The 23886-nt window shown below is 40.2% G+C and overlaps 1 protein-coding gene across 8 annotated transcripts in view; it reads left to right on the forward strand.

Moving 5' to 3' along the window:
* Window positions 1–23886, forward strand: part of xpnpep2 (X-prolyl aminopeptidase (aminopeptidase P) 2, membrane-bound) — a 59955-nt gene that overhangs the window by 29669 nt on the left and 6400 nt on the right. Inside the window, exons 1-13 of one of the 8 annotated variants that reach the window (XM_051954856.1) lie at window positions 11430–11775; window positions 12476–12537; window positions 12788–12898; window positions 12987–13050; window positions 13759–13863; window positions 16508–16594; window positions 16761–16904; window positions 18491–18592; window positions 20118–20199; window positions 20380–20581; window positions 21796–21885; window positions 22131–22240; window positions 22934–23011. In XM_051954856.1, coding sequence (XP_051810816.1) covers window positions 11727–11775; window positions 12476–12537; window positions 12788–12898; window positions 12987–13050; window positions 13759–13863; window positions 16508–16594; window positions 16761–16904; window positions 18491–18592; window positions 20118–20199; window positions 20380–20581; window positions 21796–21885; window positions 22131–22240; window positions 22934–23011 — 1286 coding nt within the window. In that variant the 5' untranslated portion in view covers window positions 11430–11726. Of the gene's footprint in view, window positions 1–11429; window positions 11776–12475; window positions 12538–12787; window positions 12899–12986; window positions 13051–13758; window positions 13864–16507; window positions 16595–16760; window positions 16905–18490; window positions 18593–20117; window positions 20200–20379; window positions 20582–21795; window positions 21886–22130; window positions 22241–22933; window positions 23012–23886 lie in introns of those variants that run through there. The other 7 variants (XM_051954858.1, XM_051954859.1, XM_051954862.1 and 4 more) reach the window with 7 other exon arrangements.

Below are 23886 nucleotides of genomic sequence, written 5' to 3' on the forward strand. Positions count from 1 at the left end.
AATCCGGTCAAATAATCCAGTAGAAACAGGTTGGTGTAATGTCCTTGCAATGTTGCTCAAGTGATGACTTATTTCCTCTGTGGTGGCATTGTGATCAGGAATGAAAGTGCAACACTTGGCTCCAATGATGGCGCATGTTCCTCCTTGTGATGCCAATATGAAATCTAGTGCAGCCCGATTTTGTAATGTCATCATCTTCACAGCAGTCATTTCTTTGTGACAACATGGCCATACCAGATGCGGTGGAGTTTGCAAGATCTTCTACAGCATGAGAAAGATCTCGGATTTGGTCAAGAGATGACATCACTCCATAGGTTGGAATGAGTGCACCAAAGAATCTTGTCCATTGTGTTTGTGTAGATAGATCTCTCTTAACAATGATGGCCTCATCTGGCAATGTAAGGACTCTCATGGCTGGTATCACATGACCCAGACCACCACATACCAGATCATGGCTTTGGTAAAAAATTCATAGGCCTTCATGCCACAAATCCAGTATTAATCCTTTTGACAAAGGGAATGAGCAACTATTGGTTATTTTGGCAAGGTGTTTATATTGGTCAATTAAATTAGTGTGGTCAATGGTATGTTGGTTCTGACTGCACATCACCTTTGGATTTTACCATTGGTCTTTCTGACAATGGGTATACAGAGTCACACTGGGATGTGCCTGCATGGATGGTCCCAGTGCCTTTGATGCACCATTGAAATGTCCTTGGGAACCTTGTAAGGGTGAGGGGCTCAGGAGAGCTGTCACACGAATAACAAGTTGTGTCTTCTTGTTTGCAGAATAGCTGTCTAGTTTGTGTTGCACTGGACAGGTACAATGTCCATGTGGCTGAGCTGAGGGATCGTAATAACTGGCACGTGTCACAAGGGTGCAGGTAAAGCCATCAGAGGACGTCCTTCTTTTGTGCTGATGTCTGTAGTACATTCCTCTCAGTGGTTACTGCAGCCTCACGTTTGTGGTGTCTGTGATGTACTTCGTTATTGTTGTGTGACATCTGAACCTGGAACTCCAGTATGCACATTGCTCCTGTGCCCTGGGTGTCCTGCGTCTGCTTCTGGGACTCCGTGTCCTGCGCTGCTCCCCTGTTGTTCTGTAGGTGTCCTAGCGTCTGCTTCTGGAACTCTGGTGTCCTGCGTTGCTCCACTGATGTTCTGTAGGTGTCCTACGTTCTGCTTCTGGGACTCCGGTGTCCTGCGTTGCTCCCCTGTTGTTCTGTAGGTGTCCTACGTCTGCTTCTGGGACTCCGGTGTCCTGCGTTGCTCCCCTGTTGTTCTGTAGGTGTCCTACGTCTGCTTCTGGGACTCTGGTGTCCTGCGTTGCTCCACTGATGTTCTGTAGGTGTCCTACGTCTGCTTCTGGGACTCCGGTGTCCTGCGCTGCTCCACTGATGACAAAGCTCTATTGAAGGGTGGACCCAGCATTCTAGTCTCCACAGGTGATGAGGAAGAGGACCCCTGTGGTGATGAGCCCTCCTGCTGATCTCTGGTGGAGGTGGGAAGCTGTCCTCTTGAAGTCGTCTGTGGTCAGGTGTGTCCTTTCACACGTGACGCTGTGTTGGTGGTGACAAGGATGTTGTGTGGTTCAGACCAGCAGGAGTTCAGGATGTCTTCTGGTGGAACTCTCTGATGAGGTCCCACTCTTCTAGTTGTTTACTGTGCTGCAGTCTGTCACTGAAAAAAGACTGGACAACTTTTGCCTGGTTGGATAGATCTTGGTGATATTGTCAGTGAGGCTGGATGCAACAGAGTTCTGTAAACAGTTTGTTATATTGTCCTTTTTGGCTTGTCTTGTCAATTTTTTTAAATACAAATAAAGAACAAAATATATGACATGGTGAAAAATTCTTACAAAAATAAGAGTAAAATTAAAAACTACATTGTCTAAAATGTGGGGTCCACAATGCGGCCGACATTGCAGACACCAACTATTTACATATTTACATGGAGGGTTCCTAACCTGTTCTCTTCTACATCAGTGCTCTCTTGTGTGAGGGCAACCTCAGTAGAATAAACAAGGTCAGTCAATGCCTGATCTCTGTAAGGTTTGTCTAGATTGCAACAGTTCTACCTTCTTCTAGGCGACAAGTTCTCATCAGTGCATGTAACTCAGCTACTTGGGTGGAGCTGGAGGGTGGCAGGGTGGCACTTTGAATAATTTTGAAATTAACACAAATTGCATACCCTGTCTATGGCACTCCATTTTGTCTATAAGCTGCATCAGAGTAGAAAATGAAATCTGGGTTAGTCTGGTCAGAATGTGATTAGATGCACATGCAATTAAACACAGAAAGGTAAGAAAGAGTGTGAAGATGTGAGGCTTGGCACGCTCTCAGTGAAAGGACCTACAGATAACAAAGGATCAGAGACAACTTAACACATGGAAATCCCTCCAACCCCCACAGCTTCTAGTTTCCTTGATGATCTCAGGTCAGTGAGATTTTCACTCTATAGAACAATGCAGTCTTTATCTATCTTTGCCAATTGAAATAGTAGTCCTTAAATCGTAATGTTTCAATTTGGTCGCAGTCCTAGCATCTTTAGAGATTGTGCTGTGGAGATTGTTGGTTCTCCTCTGACTGTTTAATGGAGGTGCCATAGGCAGGGTTTTGGTTCAGTTTTGGTAAATTTTCGTGGGCAGTTTCTTACTCATTGATTTGGACTACCACAATAAGTGCAGTTCTCAAAGCCTTTGTTTAAGAAGGGTGAAGTGTGGCTTTGTCTGTGGTGTGAGATCTCAGCCTTGGCCTCACTTCCTCCTCTGAAGGCTCCTCTGCCATTTTGTCCTCAGCTTTGGTCCACCTGTGTAGTGAGATACTCAGACAAACATTATCATCTTAATTCACATGTTACATGTTGTCTCAATAACAGAACAGTGGAAATATTAAATCCCATCTAACATTAGGCAAGCACCAATATAATGAAAAACTTGCAAAACCATAAATGAGATTAATTTGATCATTTAAGTTTAATTTTTTTATTCAATCATTTCAGATTACCATAGCTCTTTCAGAAGACTTGTCTTTGCTCTGCGTTGTGTTGTGTTGTTGAAATTGTGCTATTTTAGTCTGTGTTTTGATATTTGCTCTTTTGTGCACAAATAGTTTTAATTCTTATTTTCTTTTATTCTATTTATTTAGCAGTAGAGATTTTTCTTCTTTTTTTTAGTCTTTCATCCTTTAGCATTTAAGACAACTTTTCTGTCTTTTCTCCACCATTTTGTTCATGTTGCTTGCTTCTTTTCTTTCATTTTAATTGTCAGTTTTGTTTTGTTTTTTTAATTCCTTTACATTTTTTTTAAATAACTTTTCTAATTTTCATGCATGTACTTATAGGACCAGTAAATCCATTCGCTGTCATTCTGCAAAAATCTCTCATGTTCACTTTGTAAAATCCCTTCCTAAATTCTTTCAAACACACTTACTTTAGCCACACAATTCACTTTCACAGTTCCTTCAGTCAACATCCTACTAAGAAATACAAGTCATTCCTTGTGTGAGGAGAGCTAGTCAAATCCTAACAGGAACACACAAGTAATTTCTAGTACTGGGAGAGCTAGTCATCCCTGGGAGAGCAAATCAAATCCCTATTCTCATCTGGTCCTACACTGGCTTACTCTTTTACTTACAGGCCCACTCTTATTTTCTCTATGGCCATTCTCTGTTCCTTTAACTCTTTGGGCCATCTCTATATGTCTTCTTATTTTCTCTTTGGCCATTCTCTGTTCCTTTAATTCTTTGGGCCACATTTCTACTTATCAATTCTACTTAAGTCAACAAAACCATAATTCTTGTCCATATTCATCACAGGACCAGTAAACACTTCCTCAACCCTCTGCTAAACTCACTTCCACGTTCCCTCTAAACACAAATCCCTTCTAAGAAACCATAAACACACACTTACTTTGCCCTTCATCCACTTTCCTACTTCCTTCAATTAACATACTACTTAGAATGTACAAGCTATTCCCTTTGGTGTAAAGAGAGCGAGTCATATCCTTACAAGAATAACAGTAATTCTAAGTATTGGGAGAGCTAGTCATCCCTGGGAGAGCGAATCATATCCCTACTTCTACCTGGTCCTGCACTGGCCTACTCTTATTCTTCTATTTTAAGGCCTATTCTCATTTCAAAAAACAAAAAACACAAACAAACAAAGAAACTAACAAATGTTTAACCTCCCCATTTTCACAACCACTTACAGCAAACTTACTTCAAAATATGGATGGCGTCAACTTCTTTGGGACTACAGTTCCACAGACCTCCAAACAACACACAGTGACAATAATTGGGTTTCAAAAGGATCCCTTACCTCAATACAATTTGGAATGATGAGCCACTGGTGTGTCCTGGTCTGGGAAAAGAGTCTCCTCTGAAGTATATTGCATCCGGTCACGGCACCATACTGTTGAGGAAATTTCACTCTTGGTTCTGCAAAGTTTGCTGTAGTGGGGTGTTTATTGGTATTCCGGCATACGGTGGGCTTACCAACACAGAGCATGAGCCTGTGAAGGTAAGCCGACCCAGAGCATTTCAGGGCACACATTTTATAGGAATGTCAGAAGATGGATCAAAGGGTAGGGAGGGGCTGTATGCAAATACAGAGGATAAGACAAAAGGGACATCTCAGAGAATGGATAAAAGGATTGGGAGGGGATGTAAATAAATGTAAAACAACAGAACAAAAGGGCAATTGGGTAACAGGAGGTAAGATGGGGGGTATGGCAGAAAGGTGTGATAACAGGAGGTAAGAGGGGTATGGCAGACAGTATCAAAGAATGAGTCTGGTGACATGTAACAGTAGTGACAATATGCGGGCTATTTCTCCATCAATATCTAGTTCAGTCTGTATTTCAATGTACTTATTAGGGTCCGAGCACCGACGGTGCCAAGGTAAGTCCAAGAGACCTCAAATTTGTGCAACACACCTTCCTGATGAAAAGTTATCAAAATGCTCTGCAAAAGTCAAAGGGCGTGGCCATGCTGACTCCCCAAAATATTGATCCTTCACCATAAAACAGGAAGTGGTGTCTAACTCTGCTGAAAATGCTCCAATCGGCCTGAAACTTTACATGTATGGTCAAAGAAATACTCTGCCCAGGCTGCTCAGTTGTTGTATGATTTCCGACGGATAAGTTCGCAGCGGTGGATTTGTAGTAGGATCGCAATCATGTGATAGCGTTCACTTGTTGTCATAGTTACAGTGACGCTGCGCTGCTATCTCACAATGAGACAGAAATGTATACTTCAGACTATAAGCTGCATCACTGTCAAAATCTATTCAGGTTGTCCTTGTGTCATTTCTGACCTTCCTTGAAAATTTAAGTCTGTTTTTGAGAAATGTTGCACACAGACAAACAGACGGAAGGACAAACGTACGGCGTTCGTCACATAAATCCGCTGCATTCCTTGGCAGAGTAATTATCAAATCATCAGGAAATTTGCAAGCAGCAGAGACACAAGCAAATCTGTGCACAGTGAGAGAAAAAGTGACAAAAAAAAACCCTGCAAAAACAGTAGCTTAGTATATGCACGTTAACACTATCAAAAATGTTTATCTCAGTGACATGACACAGTAATCCCTGGTATCTTAGCAGATAGTACTTTGGGAGTCATCATGATCCCAAACTGTCAAACGCAGGTCATAAAAGCTTCACTGTAGCCTGAATTCGCAGTGGTGACCCACTTGTGTTGATCACGACCATCTTACCAGCACACTGCAATACAAAGTCAGTGTGTTGAGGCAAAATTTGTCCTACTTTGTAAAGTTCAGAAACTTACTAAACATGATTTACAACATATCATGGTTAAGGCTACAGGAATATTTTTTTTGTTTTTGCTATGAAATTAAGTTACCTTTGCAATCCTTTGCAACCGTTCCTTTCAATAGATCACCTTTTGTAAACCCTACACTGGACACATGTTGCAGCAAATATATCTGTATGTAACATCAAACCCGAAGACGATCACAGACTTTACTCCATCACATGAATTGTTTTCTGAGGATTCAATTTCCTAAAGGGTCCCTGGATCAAAAGCATATAACCTCTGAATAAAAGTTGCATAATCCCTTTTACAGGCTTCCTATCTACTTCTATTTGATCTCTTTATGATATGAAGAAATTATGCAAACTAAACAAGTTTTATGAGCAATGCTGGGTTTTATTGGCCCATATGCAGTTTCCATTCCAATGCACAATGACAGATGGTGGCCACATATTAACAGCTGTATATTGTAGCTGTCTCCCATCTGGAGTGCAGGTTACTCTGGTTCAAGGTTAAAACAACAGAAAAGCTTTAGTCATTGTTAAGATGAGTGTCGCTACAGACCAAAAGATGCAACTTTTACTGTTGTTGTCTTGAGTCTATGTACCAGAGATAAGTGCTGCAGATTGTTCCAAGGCCACATTGCTGGCTTATGTTAATGCTGTGTAAGCTTTAGTGTTGTTATGAGGATGGGAAACGAGCCAAATTGAAGTGACAGTGAAGACCAAGAATTCTTAAATACTGGTCGAGATGTTACGTAATGAAAGCACCTGGCTTTTATTTGTAGCTTACCATGTTCTAAAAATACAGTTTTGATAAAACTTAGCTTTTTAAAATCTGCTTCTATTGATGCAGACTCACAATTTCCATCATGTTTACCTGTTCATAATTTCACTAATCTACACTTCGACAGCAGTAATTTCAGCTGCTCTGCTGTTCGCATGTTTTTCTTCCAATGCCATTCTTTTTATCCAGTTGCTTCTGATTTGTTATGTTTTGATACAAGTCCAAGGGGTCTCAGCATCACCTTGCACATTTCTGAAGGTCTTTCCAGCAAACAAACAGAGCACGTGTCCTTATGAAAGCTGCGGATGCTGCAGTTCATCCTGTGGGGATGATGGATGTCTGTACATGTGTCTGCGCTGCCTTAAAATCACTGTCAGGCTGCTGTCAGTTAAGAATGCTTTGCTGCGTGTCTCATTTTAGCTAATTAAATGATCATTTAAGCTTAATTTACTGTCAAGATTACGTCTTTTTTAAAAGTGATACCTGAGAACAAATTGCCTATAAACAGAATCAGTCAGTGGTGCAGTCCTAGTCTCCACCCTCAGGCCTAAACACTAAACCCTCACAGACTTTAATGAATCTCAGGTGCAGTGACTGAGTGTGTGAGTTCATGAGGTGGTAAAAAAAAAGGAAGAAATAGGGCACACTAACATGACAGTAAATATTGGTTGGAAACATCACAACACCACTCAACAAAAGTGAATTTGGACTTGTGTCATTCACAGTTTGATCAGCTGCTCAGTAGCTCACTCCCTGTTTGTGATATTACAGCGTTTATGCATTTTAGCAAACTTCCAAAAGTCAGGAAAATCTGTACAGACATCTGTGGACGTTTCACTGAAAATACAGAAAACTCTACAAATGTTCAGTAAATAGTTACAACAGTGAGCAGCCACATGCTGTAAATTTCCTCACAGATTTCTCCCCTATATCACCCATGCTTGATTTGTGTACATCCTTAGTGCATAAGTACTACGGGCAAGGCCTGAAGAAAAGGCCCATAACCGCATTGAAAAGTCCATATCAGAGTCCTCACGCACTTTTCGATTTGACTTTGTGACAAACACTCTCACACCTCGAAGTCTGTGTGTGTGAAAATTGACACTGCTGTAAAGATTATTTCCAAAGCCTTTACCATGACTCTTGATCCCTTCATGTTTTCAAACATAGTTCATGTTGCCCCAGGGTGATTTTAGATTATTTTATAAATCCCTGTCTGAGTAAAGCCTTTCATATCACATTCTGTTCATATGCACCTGGCCTAAAATAAGATTTGCACTGTGTTCAGTGACCTGCTGTATCAACACAAGCCTGCCTGGCACTGAGATCAGACCTACTTTATAACCATCCACTCACAATTTACACAGCAGATGAATAGCAGAAAAACTTTGTAGTTGAAGTCTAATCTATAACTGAGCTAAAGTCTATCAGGCTTGAGTCAAAGTAGAAAGTGTAACAGTGCACCCAATGCAACCAATCTGCCATCTTGTCTTTTTATAAAATCATCTTAGATTGATGTTAACTTGATTAAGATGCTAGTTTTCTTGTCAACACTGAAACATCCTCAGCTCTGACTTCTTTCTGTACTCACTCAGTTTACATGTCTGTGTAGCCAATCATTCATTAACCTACATTTCTGTTATTGTAGTCAGACAGCGCTGCAACCATGAAATAATGATTTTTGCCTAAAGGAATGTCTGTTTCACTCCTTAAATTAACAAATGTTGAATATGACGCAGTCTTCTTGTTTGCCAGCTGAAAAGAGGACAAAGATGAAGGGATTCATTATACCACTGTTTTAGCTGAGATCTCTACAAAAACTTTAAAGAAATGTGGACGCAAATCACTTCCACACAACTTTGCATGTTAAAAAGTCTTCTTACACTGAAGTGCATCAAAGCTTGTAAGAATTATTGGCAATGCTACGACTGGACTGTGATTCTTTCTTTTCAAAGGAGCTGCTGAAGCCCTTTGGTCAAGTCTCTCTCAAGTCACCGTCAAAGTCAGTCAGGCTTATGTGAAAATTTAAAATGTGAGAACAGCAGGCCACAATGCACCTGCAGCGGTGATTCTTTCTATCTTGTCTACCTTCTTAGAATGAAAGTCAATCCTTTGTATTTTTTATTACAGGCCTGTGATTCTTAAAAAAGAGCAACACTGAGTCATGTATAATTTGATTTAAAAGGCTTTTCAAATTTCCTGTGTGACTCGCACACTGATTAAAATTCATCAGATGGTTTGCAGATAATAAAATGTCTAACTTAATATCTGGGTCACATGATATCTAAAAATACTGTTTGATCTGCTTTGAGGGTGACACTGTAGAACTACACTGATTTATGCCTTTGTGCTGTTGTACCATAGAAGTTTTTCAGACAGTCTTATTCTGCAGGACTATTTTCATATAAGTCCTGTGGTATGCATGATTTTATGGTACTATACAGACTTGTCAGACTGTCAGTCCATCACACTTCTGTGACTGAAATATTTCAACAACTTTTGGGTGTGGGTATCTATGCAGTTTTGTCCACATATTTATGACTCTCACAGGATAAAGTTTACTGACTTTTTCTCTTTCACCACCAACAGGTTCACATTTGTGGCTTTGACTGAAATATCTCAAAAACAACTAAATGGATTCATTTGTATTCAGGATGAGTTGTAATCATTGCACCTTTACTTTTTCTGCAAATAGTGAAAAGAGAAAAATTATGACTCTACTAATTAGCAAACGTGATAGTTCAGTGCTATTATCTTATATTTATACAGCGCCTATATAAAGTATTCATCTCCCTTGCAAGTTTTTCCCATTATTGCTTTTGAACACTGAATCATGTTCAATTTAATTCGACTTTTTTGGGGGGAAAATTGCAAAAAAAAAAAAAAAAAAAGACTTTTTAATGCCAATGTGAGGATCGATTTCTTCTAAGTAATGTCAATAATTTAAAAAATAATAAATGTAAAATAAGTGATTTCATGAGTATTCATTCGATGCACAATTGCAGCATTCAGGATGTGTGGATGGATCTCAATCAGCTGCACACATCTATATTCTGCAATTTTACCCCATTCGTCGTTGTAAAACTTCCCAAGCTCTGTAAGGTTGCATGGGGATTATGAATAAACAGTCGATTCTTTATTTTATTGAGGTCTTGGCTCTGACTCAGCCACTCCAGAACAATCACCTGCTGTCTTTCTGAGTAGTAGGTGTTGTATCTGCTGATTGTTGCGCACAAAACACTGCTGTATGGCTGTAAACTGTGACTATAGTTGTGTTTAATATATGCGACATTAGAGCCTCTAATTGCTCATTCAGAACACGAGGACCTGCTCTTGTTTTAATTAAAGGGTTTATCCGATCTTGTCCCAGAGGCTGAGGACAGGGGCGATTTTAAATTAAAGGGGAATTTGATACCTAATCAGCTTTACAATTTCCTATCATATTCTCGGGTTTTGAGACCCACAGACGCCTTCGTAACTTCCTGAGAAGAGACACTCATCTTTGATCACTATATATTATCCACGTTATATCACAGCCCATGTCTTATTCCATCTCGCTGTGGTCTGAAGGTCTGTCAGGTTTTGAAGTCATGTTCAAAGCCAGCAGATCCCAGTGCACCGTGGAGGTGCTGCCCTAATGAAAATGTATTCACATTAGGCAGCTGCAATGTCTGTAAATCACAGGATGTATGTGCATAAATCAGACATACCAGATTACAGTAATAAAGCAGCCATTACATACTGCTCTGAGGCGCTGTGGAGGTTTTGCAGCTGCTGAGCACTGACTAATTGGTCCTGTGATCTAATAAGTGTCCTGTCTGCTCTTGTAATAAGACGAATATTACACTTTATTTGTAGCTCTTCACACAAGACAACAAATTTTACACTAATAGCAGTAAATTACATCAAGCTTAGTTAGATGTTTTGCAAAATCTATGTTCTTCTGAGGACTGACACTACAACTACAGTACAGTACGATAGGTAGTGTTCTTAGCTCAGAGCCGGGGCCAAACTGCTGGCCAGGCTCTCTCCAAAGGTACCATTATCTCTTTGGCGAGCACGTCGTCCAGCCTCTGCAACCTCACAGTGACAAATGATAATATGACGTGTTAATGAGCTTTAAAGGCTGCTGGAAGGTGACTTCTGTTTCCTTCATACAGAACCACACAGGCTGTTTCTCTGTTTTTCCCGTCTTCATGATAAGCCAAGTCAACCAGCTGCAGCCTGTAGCTCCATTTAAATTGACATGTTAGCGAGGGAGTCGATCTTCTTATCTCACTCTAGACAAGAAAGGCAATTACCGTATTTGCATAAAATGTCAAATTCGCCGTTTAAAGAGGCCTTGAATGAAATGAAGCTTAAAAAAATCAATCCAGCAAATAAGATGAAGATGTCTGAAGACAGAATATGTATTGCTGCTGTAATAAATCTCCTGGTCAGACTCTCCTCCTCCTCTTTCACCAGCTAAATAGCATTATGCATTTGGCGTGAATTCAAAGCATTTCTACGGGAATCCTTGCAGAATTACAAGAAGTTGATCTGCAGACACTCGTGCATGCCTTCATTATCTGTCCACCCATAAATACTCTCCTATCACACATACTCAGTCAGGCTCTCTGTATAATCAGCTTTATCCTTGTTGGACAGTGTGATGTTTCTTCTTTGACTGCAGAATGGGCATCTCTCCACTTATATATACAATTGCAATAAAAATATGTGAGATGACTATACATCTTAGTGTGAATTTCTACCATTTAGCCTTTCCATTACATTAATACAGCAAAATGCTGGTGAGTCAGATGGAGGAGAAAAACAGGTGGGTGGTTGTTGTGGATTGACACATATTTTAGGTCAGGAAGATCTCTGAGCACGAAGATCCGCTTCCAAAGCCAGTGCACATAATTCCTATCAGGAAAGGCCACAGGAGAGGAGATAGTGAGTGGTGGCAGAGGAGGAGGAGGAGAGAGAGAGGGGGAAGACAGACAGAGAGAGAGAGAGAGAGAGAGACAGAGAGAGAGAGAGAGAGGACAGTCGTACACTTACTCGCAGACACCCACGAAGACTTCCTCACAAGACACCCACACACACTTTTTCACATACGCTGCATGTACATCGACTCAGCGGCCACTCTGTGAGCGGATCTGCTCGTGACGGACTCGTAGTGCCAAGATGCCTTCCTATGGCTGGCTGCTGGCTCTGACTCTGGCAGCACTGGCAGGTAAAAATGAAAAAAAAAAGTTTCTCTTTATCCTCACTGATCAGTCTCTGCTCTGTGTGAAGGCTTTTTTTGAGCCACTGTGACGATCAATATTTCTGCTCGTGTGTGATGATTACAGAAGCCGTGATAAATGTAAGAGCAGGTCACATGTAGGAGTTGAGATCATAGGACTGGTGTGCTTTGCAGTTTGACTGGGTGCATGCGTCTCATTTAAAACACAGAGAAAAGAGCAAAGCGGGCGTAAGAAATTGCCATCTGCTCTTTTCGAGTCTGCTGGTTTACTTATCAGGATTTCTTTGCATGAAATTTGTCTTGGAAGGCGATAACAGCTCAGTTTGTACTCTCCATTGCACTTTCTTCATGTTCAACAGATCAGCTGTGAGCATGGACATGAATGAATTCCTCTATCTTGACTGATTACTGTTGTTGGATGAGTGGTAGCTAATGCAGTTGATACAATCTCTGCTTGTCCAGTCTCCTTTACTTCCACTGTTGTCTTCTTAAATCTTGAGCTTTGAGTCACATTGATCACACAGATTAGTCTGACAGTCTCTCTGTCTTAAAAGAGTCAACAATATATGCTCACCTGCCCAAAAACAAGAGCATCGGCTTACACAGATCTGAAAATATGTAGCTCAGTTTGGTCATTACTTTGTGTCCTTTTGCAAGGTCTTTTACTTCTGTTTGCTTCTAATTTCAGGAAACACTGCCGCTGCTGTGACATATGAGGGAACTGAGAGGAACTGCTCTGTGATCCCACCGGTGAGATCCAGCTGTCAACTGAATTTTAAAACGACCAACAGGGTTACTTTTGTCATGAAATTCCAAACACAAGTCACAAATTTGACCTCTGTGAAGTCACAGAAGACATGAGTTTTATACAATTGCTGTTAATGATTACTGCACATGCTCTACAGTTAATGATTACAGAGGGAGATAATGGAAATGGACGTGTCAGCAGCTCCTTGGGTTTTTAATTAAATCTGAAGACTTTTCACTCTGTGTGTTGCAGTACCTGCCCAGCACAGCAGTAAATACAACTCTCCAGCTGCAGCAGCTTCGACAGCAAATGCATCTCATGAGCATCTCTGCCTACATTATCCCTGGCACCGATGCTCACCTGGTACATCTGACCGTCCGTCACAATTAATTCTCTCAGGTTTTAGGCTCATGTCCGTGTGTCTGAGTGTGCGTTTGTGTTTCCCTCTCAGAGTGAGTATATCGCATCACGTGACGCCAGGGTGGCCTTCATGACTGGTTTTACAGGCTCCGCAGGTAGTCTTCTCTTCCTCCTCCCTCCCCGTGACTCCACTCCCCCGCATCAGAGTGCGGCGCTCACGCAGCTCCTCTGCTTTCATCCCACATCCTCACCATCCATACATGCTGCTCCTCGTTCATTTGTTTCCATCGCTCTCATTCCCCGCGTCATTGCGTCCTCTCATAGCATTTTGACCCCTTAAATCGTGAAATCTATTTTCACGCTGTAGCAGTGAACAGAATTAATGATCGCACATACTTCTGTGCTCAGCTGTTGCACGGATGAGAGAATAAAAAGACAGATGGCAGTTTGGTAAGGTGCTGTTAACATCAGGTCAAACCTATGAGAAGAAAAGTCACATTGTCTGGGCCTCCATTAGGAGCCAGAATTTAGATGCAGGGGTCTCCTCAGCTGTTGCTATTTAAGTATATCTATCTGATGCCAGGGTGCAACACTGGAATGATAATGTAAATCCTGATTATACATCCACCACACAGCACCAGGTCTCTATCTACTTTGTGTTGCTCCCCCACTTTTATGTTCACCCACCCACACACACACACACACACACACACACACACACACACACACACACACACAGATCGTTCAAGATTAGCTGGCTCATCACGTATTGTTCTAAGTCAACTCTGACATTTATAGTTGTTTGTAATTCACTGTCGCTGCTGCCCTCTCTGTAACACAGCTGTTGTCCTGCCTCTCCCCAGGCACTGCTGTGGTTACTCAGTCCAAAGCCGCTCTGTGGACAGACAGCCGCTACTGGGTTCAAGCTGAGAGACAGATGGACTGCAACTGGGAGCTGGAAAAAGATGGTAGGGGCGATCATATTGTGCTTACTGGCCTTGCTTGGATTCCGTTTTAATATCTATGTCTTGTCTTCCAAAAATAGCCCGTTGAGTGTTGCACATGTTACTGGAGGGTTTGCGTGATAAAAATAGCTCACAGACAAGCTGAAGTCACAGCTTGTTTTATTTTGCAAAAACACTTTTAACAGTGAACTTGCTGAGTTTCGCACGTCTGCAGAGCGCTGAATCAAAAACATAGCACACAATTAACACTTGTCCTGATGCCTATTGTCAGTCAAAGATTTCATCAAAAAGAGCTCGATGCACTGCGACTCAGTGACAACTTGACATCACATATACTATATACAGACACACTGAAAGTCACAGCACAACTGATATTTTTAAGGCATTTTCAAACCATGAACTGAGACATTTGGTTAAAAAAATGTATATTGTTCATAATTATCCTTATTTTTTTTGTCAGTCTTTTACCTTTAGAATACTCGGTTCACTAGTTTCAGAGGTTGAGCTTCTTATATGTTGTGATTTATTTCTGTCACTGCATACAAGTTGCCATGTTTATACATTTACCTCCACCAAGGCGGCAGAACCATTGGTTGGTATGTTTGTAAGATAAGATAATCCTTTACTGATCCCACAGCAGGGAAATTGACCTTGTTGCACTAGCAAAACAGATAACATAGATAACATTAGTAGAAAAAAAATACAAGTAAACTAGAAATATGCCTAAGCACTGATAGTATTATACACATTCTCCTACATGTCGGAACTCTAGGTATTTCATGGATTCCTGTGGATGTGGAAAAGAACAATATAGCACAGAGTTATTCTATAAATACAAAAGCATTGATATGAAACAGTTTCTTCCATGAGTGGAAAACAGTGGTATTACACAAATAGCAATAAAATAGAAAATCTATAGATAAGTCATAAATTTAAAAAGTAACATAAGTTATCTTAATAAAAGTTAGGCCATCAAGTGACATCAGTTTTAAAGGTCCTTGACAATAATCCTACAAGTCTTAAGGGTTAGGGTTAGTGCCATTAGGGTTAGAAGATATAAGATTCCCTGATTTGATGATGAAGTGCTTGTTAGTATTCCACCGAGTACAATCGTCCACTCTGATATGAGATGCAGTTTACAACCCAGACTAGATCCATATCCAAATTTTATTGGTTTCTTCCTTTGCCTATGCTTCACATCTCCACCGAGTTTCAGGAAATAAGGCTTGATAGTTTTTATGTAATTCTGCTGACAGTCAAACAGTGATAAAAACATAATGTTCTCATTAGGAGTAATAACTGATTCTTATCGTATGTATGGGCGAAGGCTGACGCAACTTATTCCTCTGTCCCAATATGCACCTTTGTTGTTGTTATAAACACACCATGATACTAGAAGAAATGTTTTTTATTACCTACGTGTCCTCTGAGCCCTAGAGAGGTGATCTGGTGGCTCTAATTATGCTTTGGGCAGCTTTTTGTTACCAAGGTTTGGGTTCAGGTGTCTGCTTAGAGGGAAGAGTCACTGCAAATCAATACAAAGTTGTTTTAAGTGATCATCTTTATCCTAAGATTAAATGTTTATGCTATCATCAAAGAGGTTTCTTCCAGGATGACAATGCCTCCATCCACAGGGCACGATGTGTCACTGAATGGTCTGATGAGTATGAAAATGATGTCATTGTAAGCTATGGCCTTCACAGTCACCACATCTCAACCCGGCTGAACACCTCTGAGTGATTTTGAACTGTTGTGACTCATACATCCTTTAGAAGAATGGTGTTTCATCCCTGCAGAAGAGACTCATAGAATCAATGCCAAGGTGCACTGCATCTGTTCTGATGACATGTGGTGGCCAAATACTTACTAAGAAAGCTTTTCCTTTAATTTATGATCCGTCTGTACATCATCCAGTTGCTGTAAATACTCACTAGAGAGCCAAATGTGAAATAACCTGCTGGGGAAATGGTTTCCAACAAATGCACTGGTTCATCCTGTTTTAGGGACATTTGCTAAACACTACAGCAACAATTGATATTTATTGATGAAAAGAAATACAGAATAGTCCGTTTTTAGTTGCAATGCGTTGAGCTCTTATGGATATCGTAGATTCACAACTTTGACAGTGCAGACATAACTGTAGTTACCAAACCCAGACCATATCTCACACGGTATTTACACTACTACATATGGTGCACTATTAGACTGTAACAGTTACTCTGCTTTGTGTTTTTCTGAAAACAATCTCCAGCAAGAGAGAGTGAATAAAAGCCAGATAGTCATTTGCTATTTATGAAAGCAATAATGCATGTTTATAATCACTCTAACATGTTGCTTATTGAGCTTTTAAACCTTCAAGTGTTCAGTTTAGCTAACGCATACTAATGTTTTCTGCACTGTGATAATCATATTGATAGAACCCTTGATGTGCAATCAGTTTTTTACTGCAGTTTTGTAAAATGGATGTGCAGTCCAATCTTTCTGTCCAGACTTTGTTACCAAGAACTTTGTGCTTATTTAATTTAATATGCATCTTATTGGTTAAAAAACATCTAATATTTGCAGCATTGCTTCTCCAACTACTCTGTCACTTTCTCTCAAGTCAGTGATAACTTGACTACCGTCTGTCATGCGTGATGTTCTCCAGTGTCCGTCAGCAGCCTGGCCCAGTGGCTCATCTCCGAGGTTCCGTCGGGCGGCGAGATCGGCTTTGATCCCTTCCTCTTCTCGCTCAGTGAGTCTCAGTTCTCTGCCCCTCCTGTCAGTCTAGGTTAACATCAATAAAGTGCTCTCTCAAGTAGATGGAGAATTATTGATGGAGCCTCTAGACGCCACGCAGACTGTTTACTTGTGATTGATTCAGTTCAGTGCGTGTGATCATCTGCAATTTCCTCCATTAGAAACGCAGGAAGAGTACGCCATCAATCTGGAGTCGAGCAATCGCACCCTCAAGTCCATGCCTGATAACCTGGTCGACAAAGTGTGGAAGGACAGACCGCCCATCCCGCCTGACAGCCTCACACGCCTGCCGGACAGAGTCATACGTGGGTTTCCTTTCATGTGTGTATATGTTGTGTACACACACTGCAGTCTGCTGGTCTGTTTGTGTGGTGCCTTATATCAGTGTGCTGATAAGTACCTGCAAATTGGATGGACAGCAGTTCATATTTTTATGGCTGGCTGACAGATCAAACGCTAACTTAGACAGATTGGCGAAGCCTCCGGATGAGGAAGTCTTCTGGACACCCATGGGCCTTATTAGTCTTTACGGTCAGAGAATAGACAAATGGAACAAGTGGAGAGCATCATAAACCTAATGGTCTATCTGTGTGTGTATGTGTGTGTATTTGAACACAATCTGGAAAAGGCATTCTGTACAGATCTGAGTGTTTTATGAAAGCTGTCTAGTAGATTGGATATGAAAGCTTGTTTTTATACCAGGCTGAATGTCTGAGTGGAGCTCATAAAGTAATGAGAAATTTACAGATGACAAGCATGACAAAGAAAAGGGCTAAGTTACCGGAAAAGCACTGATGCGGGTCTGGAAGTATCACATTTACAAAGGGAGCTACTGCACTGATCAATATTTTTATATGAATAATCAAATAAAACAGAGTTGTTCTTAGTAAAATAAATTTACTTTATCGACTCTCACCTGTAAGGAGCAATTAAGTGTTGTTTTGCTCTGCACTCATCAGCATCGTTTGCAGTAAATATGTTCTGATGAACCCACAAGATATTACTGGCTCCATACTGTAGAAAAAGTTAAGCAACTGTCTGGTTAACATAGCAGAGCAATTATTCAAAACTTTATTTGTCCCCAGGGGGCAATTAAAAAGGCACATAGAGCAGTCAGTGCAACAATGACATTGTAAGAGATAGGGGATAAATATATGTACGTAGTAATAATAAGAATAAAAATTAAAAAGACAGAAATAAGAAAAACGCAGCTTAATAACATACTAGTGCAAATATGGCGTACATAGTGCAAATATGACTGAAAGTAGGTGCAATATGGCAATGAGGTAGATACAATAATATATCACAGTAGATATAAATTGAGGACTGCAAAATGGCAGAGTTCACAGAGGTCCATGTTGAAGTCTGTGAGTGGTGGTCGTGATGGAGGGGGGTGGAGGGGGTGTTATGTTTCATGAGTTGAGGAGTTGGACCGCCCTGGACACAAAAAAGTTAAGCCAGCCAGGAGTCAAACCTACAATCTTCTGAGCCGTAGTCAGACACATTATCCATTGCACCACTGGCCCTTCAATTATGGTGATACATTGTCCATTATAGAGGTCATTGGAGAGTCGCTGGTCTTGATCCCGGAACCTTTAGGTTTGATTAGTGGCTTAATGCTTAATATTTCCATCAGAAGTTGGTGGAGACCAAAACAAAGCTAAACGGAGAGACAATGTTGGACTTAGATTCATTATAGTGTTGCTCCATAACTCTTTAGGTTTGGAAAAAAGCAAACGTTTGTTAATTTTATCAACTTCATGATATATTGGTATGTCAGAGTTGGGTCTTCCTGTTGATCCAAGTTTAATTGGTGAAGATGTATAACAAAGCTCAGGTGAGAATGAAGTGTTTGTGGATGCAAATAAAATTATGATGTGTCTGTTTGCAGAAAGGTCCTGGCAGACAAAAGTGGAGCTCATACGGAATCAGATGAGGGACAATCCATACGAGCCCACAGCTCTTCTGCTTTCAGCGCTCGATGAAACGGCCTGTAAGTAGCTGACTTTACTGAGAAATGCAGTTGAGATGAGCATCATATAAATACATTACAAGGGCTCTAATGTGAACACAGTCACTGCAGCTCATAGTAGCTCTTCAGCTTCACAGAAACAGCGATGAGTTTCTCCTCAGAGCAACTGAACATTATAAAATACATTTAAGTTACAAAACTGTGTCTCACTATACATTACAAAAAGAACATATCAGTTTATTCTAAAATCCAAATTAAATGTTATTGTTTTATGCTTTTGGAAACTTAGCTGTAAATATTACTTGAAGGTGTTTAAATGCTGTTGTGGTCCTCACTCTTTATAACCACTAACACCATGTTGTCTCTCCGTGACATGCAGCCACAATGTTTGTCTACTTGGTCTCTTGTTCTTTAAGGTGTAAAAGCAACACTTTGGCTCCCTGCCAGCTGCTCTCAGTAAAACACAGACAGACCCTCAGGCTGGCTGAGAGAAAACAAAAAGCATCTTTGATATTTTCTTGTAAGAATAAAAAAATATTAATAATACATTCCACCTCAGTTCACCAAATGACCATCTTCAATTTAACTTCAACTCAGACACTATTCTTACCAATGACCTCAGATTTTACATGTTTACTGAATGCGCAGAATGGACAGAAAGAAAATCTGATAAATATGAGATGGTTCGGCGTGAACTTTTTGTTGAATTAAGGTGGAATGATCAATTTATAAAAACACATTCATATTTATTTTTGTAGTAGTATAGGAGTATAAAGTTACATGATGATTACTAGTTAAGTGAAATGTCCAGTCTAAGTATAATTATAATTTTCATGGAAAACATGAAATTGCCTGGGAGACCCTAAACTTTTAAACGGTAGTGTATGTGTGAAGAAAAATACACAACAATTGAGATGACTCCACCCCTTTTTATGAATTTTTAAGTCTAACGTTACAAAATCTGTAACCAAAAATTGTACACATATTTTTCTTACTAACATATGCATGCACCGAAAAAAATTATGAGATAGTAAGACATGAACCTTTTTAAAGATTTGGTGAATACAAACACGCAGAAGTGAGAAAACATACACAAACCCTATGCTTTGAATCAAGGGTTGATACTGTCTTTAACGACTTTTCACTGTAACTTGTGTTATTAGTCAATATCACTTTATAATCCGTCATTATCAGGGACAAGTTATTCACCTGAATTCATTCAATCTGTAATAAGCAGAGTATGAGAGAGGATTTGATCAGACTGTGCCTGACTATTAGTTCAGCGTCTTGTAAATGAACACTGAATTATTCCGAGGCCTCTTCCTTCAGACCCACGCAGGAGGTGTGCTGTTCATCAAACCGATCCTGACACCGACTTCTGATTTCAGAATTAGCGAGTCTGTTTAAGATGACAGGGACACAGAGGAAGTCACGTACGTCAGACACAAACAATAGATACAGCAGCTTTGTGACCTTAAGTGGATCTCGTAGAAGATGTAAATGAACATGTGAGCTGCTGCTGACTGTCAGGGATGTTGTGTTTCAGGGCTGTTCAATATGCGAGGGAATGACATCCCATACAATCCTTTCTTCTACTCCTACACTCTTCTCACAATGGATGAGATCTGGTAAGTCCATTTTCCATGACTTGCGTGTAAATGAATTGGGTTGCTTTATATTTTTCTTCCTTATGTCTCCTTTCCTGTAACTCCCATTACAGATGTCAGACACAAACCTATTGTCAGTGCCTTTGTATTATGTACAAGGACATGGAGCATTTCTTGTTACTTCTCTGTCACATCTGTCAGGGTCTTTCTTCATTCGAACCGACTGACTGACGACTTAAAAGCCTATCTGAACTCCTCCTGTACCGGGCCGCTCTGCGTGCAGCTAAAAAACTATGAAGACGTCCTCAGTCATCTGAAGACGTATGTGGCCCAGCCTGGAGTTAAAGTGTGGATCGGAACAGAGTACACAAACTACGCACTTTATGAGATCATTACACCTCAGGTATGCATTTTATCTCTTTCTAGTTACTGTATGTGACCATTTTGTCCTCTCTTAGTGATAGCTTGTTTTATCCTTTACTGTCACTGTACTTAATGAACGCAGCTGGAGAGAGTCAATACCTGTCTGCAGTTGCTTGGATCAATATTTTTGATTAAAACTGCACTCATCAATGATTCAAACACACAGTGGATGAAATGACTGTGTGTATGTGACAGAGGCATCCCCAGACTGTTGCTCAGCTCCTTTGACCCTTTATAAAAACACGACATGAAAAAAAAACCAAAACATTTTCCATGTTCTGATCTAAATTATACATTGTTCTCGTATTACAATAAACAAAAATATAAACGCAGCATACAAATGGTCTTCTTTTTCAACTTAGAAAACAACTGATGAATTCTGAGTTAATCCACTTCCTAATCCGCTTTAAAGGACAATAACCACATAAAGTGACCAGTACAGAGACTCTCCTTTGACCCGTGACTATAAAAGGCCTTAAAATGCAGCTTTATTCAAGTGACATGATGCCACAGAAGACAAGAGAAAGATGAGAACGAGCTGTTTGGCTGCTGGCTGATGCTACTCGAATGTCCACAACTCAACCATTTGTCATCTGAGAAACCATTTCAAACAGCTGTGGATGGACATATCCATCTAGCAATATCATCCTGTTCCTTGAAATGTCCGCCAACTTCACCAAATCCTTCTGCAACAGTAGGACAATTTCCCACAAAACAGCATTATTAACCTCATTTACTGCTGACTCTTTCCTCACTTGTGATTTCTGCTTTACAGTTCCAATGTAATTATACTTGGTTGTTTCCTGATGTATGTTCTGTTGTATAGATGCCGTGTGCTGGAGCAACACTTTTTATTCTCTTTTGTTGAAAAGAATAGATTAAATTTAATTGAACGTCACATGCTGCATTTAGCAGTTATATTTATTCAGTATAAAACCCAGCTCAACCTCCTCCTTCTCCTCCTCCTCGTCTAACAACCCAGTTTAGCTCCGTACTGCTAATTTATGCCTCCTTTTTAGAAATCCAACCACATTTGAAAGATTTAATTCCCTCCAAACCCAGCAGATTTTGTTTCACACAGAAATAAGACACATAAGACATAGAAGACAAAGCCTCTCCTGTAATAGGTATTAGAGTATAATATGTTTTTCATATTCATATTTATGGTAATAAAAACATTTCTATTCCATGTAGGACAAACTGATGACGAGCTCCTACTCTCCTGTGTTGACAACTAAAGCTGTGAAAGACGACAAAGAGCAGCAAATACTGAGAGATGCTCACGTATGTCAACCACATGTACATGAACACAAACATCTATACACACCACTTCAGAAAAACACTCTTTACTGTCAAACTAGCAGGATATTTATTGATGGTTTTCATTGACAGGTTGAACACTTCAGTGAACACGCCTTCATACATTTGTTAGCCCGTCCAGCGATGTCCAAATATGTCATTTAAATTGTGTCTTGCGCCGCTATTGATCCCGAGACTCTCCTCGTTATCGTGTCTTTGTGACTGTGCAGGTGAGAGATGCAGTCGCCGTCATCCAGCTGCTGATGTGGCTGGAGCAGGCTGTTCCAAAGGGCAGTGAGACTGAGCTGTCTGCTGCAGAATACGTCAATAATCGTCGCAGGTGAGAGCAAATGCAAGGTGGAGGAGAAGCAACATGCGGTATTTGTGTGCTTCTACTTTTAAATTACAATATATTTATACAAAGTATCTGCACCAGTTAGGTATAACATCATGACCACCCGCCTAATATTGTGTTGGTCCCCCTTACGTGGTCAAAAATGCTCTGAATCGTTGCGCCTGGACCAGAGGTCCTCTCAGAGTGTCCTGTGGATGTTGACAGTGGATCCTTTGGGTGCTCTGTGCAGTGGGGCCTCTGGGAATCAAACTCGTTCCACTGCATCCTGTTGATGCTCGATCAGAATGGGGTCTAGGAAGTTTGGAGGTCAAATCAACATCTTGGGTGATTGGCGTGTTCCCCACGATGTTTCTGATGCTTTGATGTTTTTGTGATGTGGTGGGGTGCATTTTCCTGCGGGGGTGAGCCAGTGATGTTCAGGATTTCCATTTGCATGAAGGAGTGGGTTTGTTCTGGGACAACGTTTATTTTGGTGGCTAAATCTCATCAACACAGAAGCCAGAACACCACATAGTACCGATACGATCAATGTTATTCGCTTCACCTGTCAGTGGTCGTAATGTTGTGGCTGAATGGTGGATATGTGTATAATGAACTCAGACATTTTAGATTCTGACAAAAGTTATGTCAGGAAAATGCTTAGAATTACAGTCACACTCAATATGAACATCTTTGCAGCCAACAGAAGGACAGCAGAGGGCCCAGCTTCGAAACTATCTCCGCAAGTGGACCCAATGCTGCTCTCGCCCATTACAGGTAAAATCATCTCATATTCTTCATCTTCTTACCGACATTTTTTGGGCGGATGTGGCTTCATCCGAGGAATCAAGTATTCAGGTGTCCATGATTTCAGTGTTGACAGCTCATTGATTGACGTAAAACGCAGCCAAGGAGATAATATGTTTGCCCTTTGCAACAAAAAAATAGAAAAATGAATAATTAAAGACTATAAAACAAGAAATTGAAGTAGAAATGCAACTGAAGATTTCATTGTAGATCTATGTTCCATAAAGAGGTTTAAATCTGAATTCTAAAAGCTTTACATTACACATCTGGGTTTATGATTGTAGGTTGCTTCACAGCAGGCAGTGGTGTAATAAATGTTACATTAATGACTCAGCATCATTAATACATTAATGATTTGACGTAGCTTCTGTCATTGTACCCCTGTAGAATAAATCTGTAACAGCAGTTTTATATATGTATTTTGGCAGAAGGGTGCCAAAATTTTGTGTAAAATAACCATCTCAAAAAAGATATTTTCATAAAGTATTTAATTTATCATATTCAAAATAATATTTTAGGCTCCATTATGAAGAAACCATTTATTTATTTATTTATCTATTTGCCTTTTAATGTTTAATGGATATTCACTAAAAAAATCATTCTATACTTTTTTATCATATCATATAGATTTTTTTACACATAGCTTTACATAAAAATCATATTTTGTGTTATTTTACATTAAATATGTAAGTTGACAATCTGTTGTTGTAATTTCTGTGATATTTTTGTGTTAAAAAAAATAAGAAAAAGAATAACAAAGAAAACTTTTGTGGATTTACTGATTTTCTTTTGTGTATGGACAGCAGTCTCAGCCTTCTAAACTCCTCCCAACCAACATGATGTTG

The sequence above is a fragment of the Acanthochromis polyacanthus genome, chromosome 10 (genome assembly GCF_021347895.1).
Source record: "Acanthochromis polyacanthus isolate Apoly-LR-REF ecotype Palm Island chromosome 10, KAUST_Apoly_ChrSc, whole genome shotgun sequence".
In the NCBI taxonomy this organism is placed as follows: domain Eukaryota; kingdom Metazoa; phylum Chordata; class Actinopteri; family Pomacentridae; genus Acanthochromis; species Acanthochromis polyacanthus.